This window comes from Heptranchias perlo, unplaced genomic scaffold (genome assembly GCF_035084215.1).
Source record: "Heptranchias perlo isolate sHepPer1 unplaced genomic scaffold, sHepPer1.hap1 HAP1_SCAFFOLD_191, whole genome shotgun sequence".
NCBI lineage: Eukaryota > Metazoa > Chordata > Chondrichthyes > Hexanchiformes > Hexanchidae > Heptranchias > Heptranchias perlo.
In genome coordinates this window covers 578,873-588,429 of record NW_027139176.1, presented here as the reverse complement: position 1 = coordinate 588,429, position 9,557 = coordinate 578,873, and the positions used below count along the sequence as shown (strand labels likewise).

Here is a 9,557-nt window from a genome sequence, read left to right as displayed (position 1 = left end):
TTGTCTTGCGGATACTGGAAATCAACTATGTCGCGTGGGATTGTAGTCAGATTTCGGCCAGTCCAGGTACGTGTGGGAGGTTCCCTTGTCAGCCGGGTTTTTAAACAATCCGGCAGAATTTATGTCTATTTTATCTGGTGCCAGCCCAGAAATGACCAGTTTGCTGAATTCACTTTATATAAATAAAGTTTCCCAAACTTCGACACACTCCATGGACAATTCTCATTCGGCATAATTGGTGCTGGAGTTTATTCTTTCATGATTTAACTAATTTCCCTATAAGATTCAGTGGATATTTGACCGCATTCGTTAACTCCTCCCTGAATTTACTCTGAGTCACTGCATAAATAAACGTGTTGGTGCAAGAACTCAGGAGCTGAAGCATATTTGCACTTTCCTGCAGAATAAATTTCGGGTCACTGAAACCTTGGATTTGATAATTATTTGTAAATCGCTCATATAAGAACTGTACAACATAAGTCATCCACAACAGGATGAAACTGCCCGAGATGGCGAAGAGTAAAACGATGGACTTTCTCCGGCTCTCCATCTCCGGGTCACTCTGATTCTCTCCATTGCTGTGGGCCCGGAGTCTCCTGCGGGCTCTATTGGCCGCTAGAATGTGTCTGACGGTCAGAGCATTGAGCAGAAGAATCAGAACGAAAGGGAGACACGGGGTCAAAATACGGTCAAACCAGTCAAATGCTCGCCAGAGAGGAGACGTATAACGGATTCCCTTCAGTCTGCAATACCACGGGACATTGTTAATTATGTACATATGCTCGTGTAAAAAATACCAGGGAACGCTTTTCAAAAATCCCAGTGCACAGACCGTCCCTATAACAACAGCCGCCGTTTGCTCGGTGCAATATTTAGTTTTCAGCTTCTGGCAACAAATGGCCACAAATCGATCAAAGGTGAAAGAGACCGTTAACCAGACAGAACTGTCTCTTGATGCATAAATTAATGTAATGCTGAGACTACAGACGGGAGTGATGGACAGGAAACTACCCGGAAAATAAATACCAGGAATCCGGTTTAATATCACAGCCGTGAGAATGACCAGGAGATCCGTCACCGCCATGGACACCAGGTACCGAGTGATACATCTGGAGAGACCGCACCTTCCTCGGGACAGGATCACAATCGCCACTAAATTAACTGTAAGGAAAGAGAAAGATGAGAAGTTAGAGAATAAATTCGCTGCAAAAGTTTTATATTGACCGGAATTATGCGATGTTTGCAGCTTTGATACTTGAGTGAAATCCAAAGTGAAAGTGAGGCGGGCGGGAGACATAGTCTGAATGAAAGTTAATATTTCAATTTGTATCAGGGCATCCAGAAGGAAACAAAACCCATCGAAATAATTGTGCGAGTTTCAAATCGATGAAAATAGTCGATTGTCCAACGGTGGCTAAAATAACCCGGACCTGCAAGGGGAGTAAAAGAGCAGGATTGTAGGAGGGAATTCAGGAGCAGCGAATGTGGAGGGACGGGACGGGATCGGACCAATGGACTGGGTTATAAGACAGGACAGAAGCCTGGGAAATGGTTCATCAATAAACCAGTCACTTAATTGTTTCTAATTGTCAACAACTCTTTATAGAATCATAGAATCATAGAAATTTACAACATGGAAACAGGCCCTTCGGCCCAACATGTCCATGTCGCCCAGTTTATACCACTAAGCTAGTCCCAATTGCCTGCACTTGGCCCATATCCCTCTATACCCATCTTACCCATGTAACTGTCCAAATGCTTTTTAAAAGACAAAATTGTACCCGCCTCTACTACTGCCTCTGGCAGCTCGTTCCAGACACTCACCACCCTTTGAGTGAAAAAATTGCCCCTCTGGACCCTTTTGTATCTCTCCCCTCTCACCTTAAATCTATGCCCCCTCGTTATGGACTCCCCTACCTTTGGGAAAAGATTTTGACTATCGACCTTATCTATGCCCCTCATTATTTTATAGACTTCTATAAGATCACCCCTAAACCTCCTACTCTCCAGGGAAAAAAGTCCCAGTCTATCCAACCTCTCCCTATAAGTCAAACCATCAAGTCCCGGTAGCATCCAAGTTAATCTTTTCTGCACTCTTTCTAGTTTAATAATATCTTTTCTATAATAGGGTGACCAGAACTGTACACAGTATTCCGAGTGACATATAGCAATTTATTAATATATGTTGGAATGATTAATTATCAACAGATACTTAACATATTCATTATTTAATCAGCAGAGTCGGTGACTCACATATCATTCCATTCATCCAAAGCTTTCAGAATTCATAAACCAGTCAGGAATTACTTGTAATTCTATTACGTCCAATCTGAATTGCAAAAAATTAACGGGAAAGTAATTTAATTTAATTTAATTTAAATTAATTCCTACAGCCTATCAATTGTTTTCTCACCACCTTCACCATCCTCATCTTCCACTCCCATTATCTGGGGGTCTTCAGATCAATGGTGGGATTGGCTTTGAACAGATCAGCAGGGTTTCTGCATTTTACAATATTACACCTGTTGGTGTTCGCTGTTTGTCTCACGGCCGATGTCCAGATTAAACACGTGACTGTGTGTCTGCAACAGCGACTTCAGGATAACACTGAAAAATAGCTTTAATATAAAGAACGGGCCAAGGTACCTGAAGGCTGAGGGCGGCCGTAGAACCGAGCCCCAGCCTGAGTCAAACCGCAGGAGAGGAGGGAAGAAAAATCAGACACATTGATCAATAATATGATAATATCACTGAAATATAATATCAATAAGGTGATAGGAATGTAAGAACACGGTCTCACTGTGTGATCCTGGTATATAACGAGCTTGTGTCTTACACTGATATAATGTACAATTACACATTGTATTTAAAGTATTCACTTTGTAACGTTGTCCAGTTACAGCCAGCTGGAACGGGTTAGTCCGAGACACACCAGGAGATGGGAGGAGGTGGGAGCAGAGCTGAGATCCCGGGAACTGAGAGAGGTGAAATGTCATTAAACCCGATTACAAGGCAATGATTAGAACTGCATGTAATTCAATACAGTTTAAACACACAGAGGTATTTTTGCAGAGACAATTTCTCCACCTTTTCACAATCGTCCAGAAACAGTTAGACCGGAGCAAGGCGGGAGCTGGTGGGAAGTTCGCCCGCTCCTCACACCGGGGAAGCGGCTGATTGGAGAGAATGGAGACACATTTCAAAGTGTGATTTGGAGGTCGGTGTTGGGGGAGGGATATTTCACTCTCCGCCATTACACAGACACAGTCCAATTATGATCAAAAAATATCAACATGTGAATATAATTTCAATCAACCGTCGCACTGAACAAACAAAGTCCTTTCAGGGTGGAACACGGATTGGAGTGATCCCGCTGGACAGGCGGCTCCGGGGGAAACGCATTGTACAAAGTGCGGTCAACAACCAGTTACTGAGACAATCCAGGCAACTAATGCTTCTCACAATGAATAACTTGCTGTAATACTTTACCCGGAACAGCGACAGCTGCAAGGACAGTGTAGTAAATGGCATAGACCGGACCTCTGGGCGGGGAGTGCATTTTCTGTGAGAAGCAGCGATGTCAGTTCCCTGTCCCACACCCGCTCTGTTCGATATTGAAAGGATCCCTTCTTATACCTGATGTTAACCCCCAGAGAGACAATTAGGTTACATCACCATTAATGTTAGTTACAGTCATTGAACAAACACATTCTGTAACATCACCATTAATGTTAGTTACAGTCACTGAATAAACAGATTCTGTAACATCACCATTAATGTTAGTTACAGTCATTGAATAAACAGATTCTGTAACATCACCATTAATGTTAGTTACAGTCATTGAATAAACAGATTCTGTAACATCACCATTAATGTTAGTTACAGTCATTGAATAAACAGATTCTGTAACATCACCATTAATGTTAGTTACAGTCATTGAATAAACAGATTCTGTAACATCACCATTAATGTTAGTTACAGTCTCTGAATAAACAGATTCTGTAACATCACCATTAATGTTAGTTACAGTCATTGAATGAACAGATTCTGTAACATCACCATTAATGTTAGTTACAGTCACTGAATAAACAGATTCTGTAACATCACCATTAATGTTAGTTACAGTCACTGAATGAACAGATTCTGTAACATCACCATTAATGTTAGTTACAGTCACTGAATAAACAGATTCTGTAACATCACCATTAATGTTAGTTACAGTCACTGAATAAACAGATTCTGTAACATCACCATTAATGTTAGTTACAGTCACTGAATGAACAGATTCTGTAACATCACCATTAATGTTAGTTACAGTCACTGAATGAACAGATTCTGTAACATCACCATTAATGTTAATTACAGTCACTGAATGAACAGATTCTGTAACATCACCATTAATGTTAGTTACAGTCACTGAATGAACAGATTCTGTAACATCACCATTAATGTTAATTACAGTCACTGAATGAACAGATTCTGTAACATCACCATTAATGTTAGTTACAGTCATTGAACAAACACATTCTGTAACTTCATCATTAATGTTAGTTACAGTCACTGAATGAACAGATTCTGTAACATCACCATTAATGTTAGTTACAGTCATTGAACAAACAGATTCTGTAACATCACCATTAATGTTAGTTACAGTCATTGAACAAACACATTCTGTAACATCACCATTAATGTTAGTTACAGTCACTGAATGAACAGATTCTGTAACATCACCATTAATGTTAGTTACAGTCACTGAATGAACAGATTCTGTAACATCACCATTAATGTTAGTTACAGTCACTGAATGAACAGATTCTGTAACATCACCATTAATGTTAGTTACAGTCATTGAATACACAGATTCTGTAACATCACCATTAATGTTAGTTACAGTCATTGAATACACAGATTCTGTAACATCACCATTAATGTTAGTTACAGTCATTGAATAAACAGATTCTGTAACATCACCATTAATGTTAGTTACAGTCATTGAATAAACAGATTCTGTAACATCACCATTAATGTTAGTTACAGTCATTGAATAAACAGATTCTGTAACATCACCATTAATGTTAGTTACAGTCATTGAACAAACACATTCTGTAACATCACCATTAATGTTAGTTACAGTCACTGAATGAACAGATTCTGTAACATCACCATTAATGTTAGTTACAGTCACTGAATGAACAGATTCTGTAACATCACCATTAATGTTAGTTACAGTCATTGAACAAACACATTCTGTAACATCACCATTAATGTTAGTTACAGTCACTGAATGAACAGATTCTGTAACATCACCATTAATGTTAGTTACAGTCATTGAACAAACACATTCTGTAACATCACCATTAATGTTAGTTACAGTCACTGAATGAACAGATTCTGTAACATCACCATTAATGTTAGTTACAGTCACTGAATGAACAGATTCTGTAACATCACCATTAATGTTAGTTACAGTCACTGAATGAACAGATTCTGTAACATCACCATTAATGTTAGTTACAGTCATTGAATACACAGATTCTGTAACATCACCATTAATGTTAGTTACAGTCATTGAATACACAGATTCTGTAACATCACCATTAATGTTAGTTACAGTCATTGAATAAACAGATTCTGTAACATCACCATTAATGTTAGTTACAGTCATTGAATAAACAGATTCTGTAACATCACCATTAATGTTAGTTACAGTCATTGAATAAACAGATTCTGTAACATCACCATTAATGTTAGTTACAGTCATTGAACAAACACATTCTGTAACATCACCATTAATGTTAGTTACAGTCACTGAATGAACAGATTCTGTAACATCACCATTAATGTTAGTTACAGTCACTGAATGAACAGATTCTGTAACATCACCATTAATGTTAGTTACAGTCATTGAACAAACACATTCTGTAACATCACCATTAATGTTAGTTACAGTCACTGAATGAACAGATTCTGTAACATCACCATTAATGTTAGTTACAGTCATTGAACAAACACATTCTGTAACATCACCATTAATGTTAGTTACAGTCACTGAATGAACAGATTCTGTAACATCACCATTAATGTTAGTTACAGTCACTGAATGAACAGATTCTGTAACATCACCATTAATGTTAGTTACAGTCACTGAATGAACAGATTCTGTAACATCACCATTAATGTTAGTTACAGTCATTGAATACACAGATTCTGTAACATCACCATTAATGTTAGTTACAGTCATTGAATACACAGATTCTGTAACATCACCATTAATGTTAGTTACAGTCATTGAATAAACAGATTCTGTAACATCACCATTAATGTTAGTTACAGTCATTGAATAAACAGATTCTGTAACATCACCATTAATGTTAGTTACAGTCATTTAATGAACAATGCAGTCGATTTTACTCTCGTTTTTGACGCAATGGAATGGACATAACTGGATGTTACTTCTTTTTAAAGGGAAACGGTGTGTCCTTTAGGGAAGGAAACCTGCTGCCATCACCTGATCTGGACTATATATGACTTCAAACCCAAACCAACGGGATTGACCTTTAATTGTCCCCTGAATTGGCCGAGCAATCCACTCAGTTGTATCAAACCGCGACAAAAGAACAAAAAAATAAATCAGACGGACCATTGGTTTGAGACCCAACATTGAATCAGGATACGACAAAGGCAGACCCAGCCAGTCAACCCTGCAAAGTCCTGCTCACCAACGTCTGGGGACTTGTGCCAAAGTTGGGAGAGCTGTCCCACAGACTAGTCAAGCAACAGCCTGATATAGTCATACTCACAGAATCATATCTTTCAGCCAACGTCCCAGACTGCTCCATCACAATTCATAGAATCACAGTATTGTATTATGTTGCAGCACAGATGGAGATCGTTCGGCCCATCGTGTCCTTGCCGGCTCTTTGTAAGAAGTATCCAATTAGTCTTAATCTTAACTGTTCTCTGAATTGACCGAGCAACACACTCAGTTGTATTAAACCGCCGGAAAGGAACGAAAGAATAAACCGCTCTTTCCCAGTTGCCCTGTAATTTTTTCCCTTCAAGTATTCATCCAATTACCTTTTGAAAGTTATTATTGAACGTGCTTCCTCCGCCCTTTCAGGCAGTACATTCCAGATCATTATAACTCGTTGCGTAAAAAAATGTTTCCTCATCTCCCCTCTGCTTCTTTTGCCGATCACCTTAAATCTGTGTCCTCTGGTTACCGACCCGTCTGCCACTGGAAACAGTTTCTCATTATTTACTTTATCAAAACCCTTCATGACTTTGAACATTTCTATTAAATCTCCCCTTAACTTTCTCTGCTCTAAGGAGAACTATCCCAGCTTCTCCAGTCTCTCCACATAACTGAGGTCCCTCATCCCCGGAATCAATCGAGTAAATCTCATCTGCACCCTCTCTAAGGCCCTGACATCCTTCCTACGGTGGAGTGCCCAGAATTGGAGACAATTATCCGATTGAGGCCGAACCAGTGTTTTATAAAGATTTAGAATAACTTCCTTGCTTTTGTTCTCTAGGTCTCTATTAATAAAGCCCAGGATCCCGCAAACGTTTTTCAACAACCTTCTCAACGTGTCCTGCCACCTTGAGAGATTTGTGTACATACATCCCCAGGTGTCTCTGTTCCTCTCTGCGATAAATTTCATCTGCCACGTGTTCTGCCCATTTCACCAGTCTGTCTTTGTCTTCCTGAAGTCTGTTACTGTCCTCCACATTGTTTACTACATTCCTGAGTTTTGTGTCATCACTAAACTTTGAAATTATACCCTCTATACTCAAGTCCAGGTCATTAATATATCAAAAAGAGCAGTGGTCCCAATACCAACCTCTGGAGGACACCACTGTATACTTCCCTCCAGTCTGAAAAACAACCGTTCACCACCACTCTCTGCTTTCTGTCCCTGGGCCTAATTTGTATCTACCTGCCACTTCCCCTTTAATCCCATGGGTTTTAATTTTGCGAACAAGTCTATTATGTGGTACTTTATCAAATGACTTTTGAAAGTTCATATACACAACATCAACCGCACTCCCTCATCAACCCTCTCCGTTACTTCATCAAAGAAATATGAGGGGCCTCTGAGTGGGTCCAATCTTCATTCCGAAACTTTCGCCACTCCTCTGATTATAACGGTCCCGCCGTATCTTAAAATCCCCTGATATTATTTGAAGATCCCGAATTTTCCATGTTTCTTTGCCAACATTTCTCCCTCAACCAACAAATCTCGGTGCTGCTGGTGGGACATATTTATGCGTTTATGATTCCGATACTGGCCAATTTTGATCTGTCAAATCTTCCTCTGGAGATGATACGGAATTTATTCCACCGGACTGACTGTCTGCGGCCATACAGCCGCCTCACGGGCTCTGCCTCAGCTACATTTTTTTATGTATCTCGCTATTTAATTCCTTCCGTCTGTGTAATTTGCTTCACTATAGGTTATCTCTACTGATTAATGTGAACATTGAGCTCGTTACGTATTGTTCATTTATCCCGTTTATCATTTTCTAAAACTTATCCTAGAATCATAACATCGTAAAGCACAGAAGGAGGCAATTCGGCCCATCCTGCCTGTGCTGGCTCTTTGAAAGATCCATTCAATTAGCTCCACTCCCCTGCTCTTTCCCCATCGCCCTGCAAATTTCTCCCCTTCAAGTATTTATCTAATTCCCTTTTGAAAGTTAATATTGCATCTGCTTCCAACACCCTTTCAAACAGCGCATTCCAGATCAGAACAACTCAGCTCACCTCTGGATCTTTTGCCAATTACCTTAAATCTGTGTCCTCTGGTTACCAACCCTTCTGCCACTGGAAACAGTTTCTCCTTATTTACTCTTTCAAAACCCCTCGTGATTTTGAACACCTCAATTAAATCTCCACTTAACCTTCCCTGTTCTAAGGAGAACAGTCCCAGCTTCTCCAGTCTCTCCACGTAACTGAACTCCCTCATTCCTGGTACAATTCTAGTAAATCTCCTCTGCACCCTCCCTAAGGCCTTGACATCCTTCCTAAAGTACGGTGCCCAGAATTGGACACAATCCTCCAGCTGACGCCTAACCAGTGTTTTATAAAGGTTTAGCATAACTTCCTTGCTTTTGTACTCTGTGCCTCTATTTATAAAGCCATGGAGCCCGTCTGTCTTTTTGAACAGCCTTTATCAACTTGGCCTGCCACCTTCAAGGATTTCTGTATGTAAACCTCTCTGTTCCTGAACCCACTTTAAAATCGTACCATTTAGTTTATATTGCCTCACCTCATTTTTCCTTCCAAATGCATCACTTCATACTTCACTGTTTTAAATTTCATCTGCCATGTGTCCGCCCATTTCACCAGTCTCTGTCCTCCTGAAGTCTGTTACTATCCTCCACATTGTTTACTACATTCCCGAGTTTTGTATCATCTGTAAACTTTGAAATTATACCCTCCAAATCCAAGTCCAGGTCGTTAATATATAGCTAAACGAGCAGTGGTCTTAATACTGACCCCTGGGGAACACCACTGTGTCCTTCCCTCCTGTCTGAAAAATAACCGTTCACCA

At 39.8% G+C, this 9,557-nt stretch overlaps 1 protein-coding gene across 1 annotated transcript; it reads right to left on the bottom strand.

Moving 5' to 3' along the window:
* Window positions 1–256: 256 nt before the first annotated feature.
* Window positions 257–3,559, bottom strand: LOC137309921 (probable G-protein coupled receptor 139). The gene is made up of 2 exons (XM_067977921.1): window positions 3,490–3,559; window positions 257–1,161 (listed from the first exon to the last, which is right to left on the bottom strand). The coding sequence occupies exons 1-2, from the start codon at window positions 3,557–3,559 to the stop codon at window positions 257–259; spliced, it is 975 nt and encodes a 324-aa protein (XP_067834022.1).
* Window positions 3,560–9,557: the final 5,998 nt, after the last annotated feature.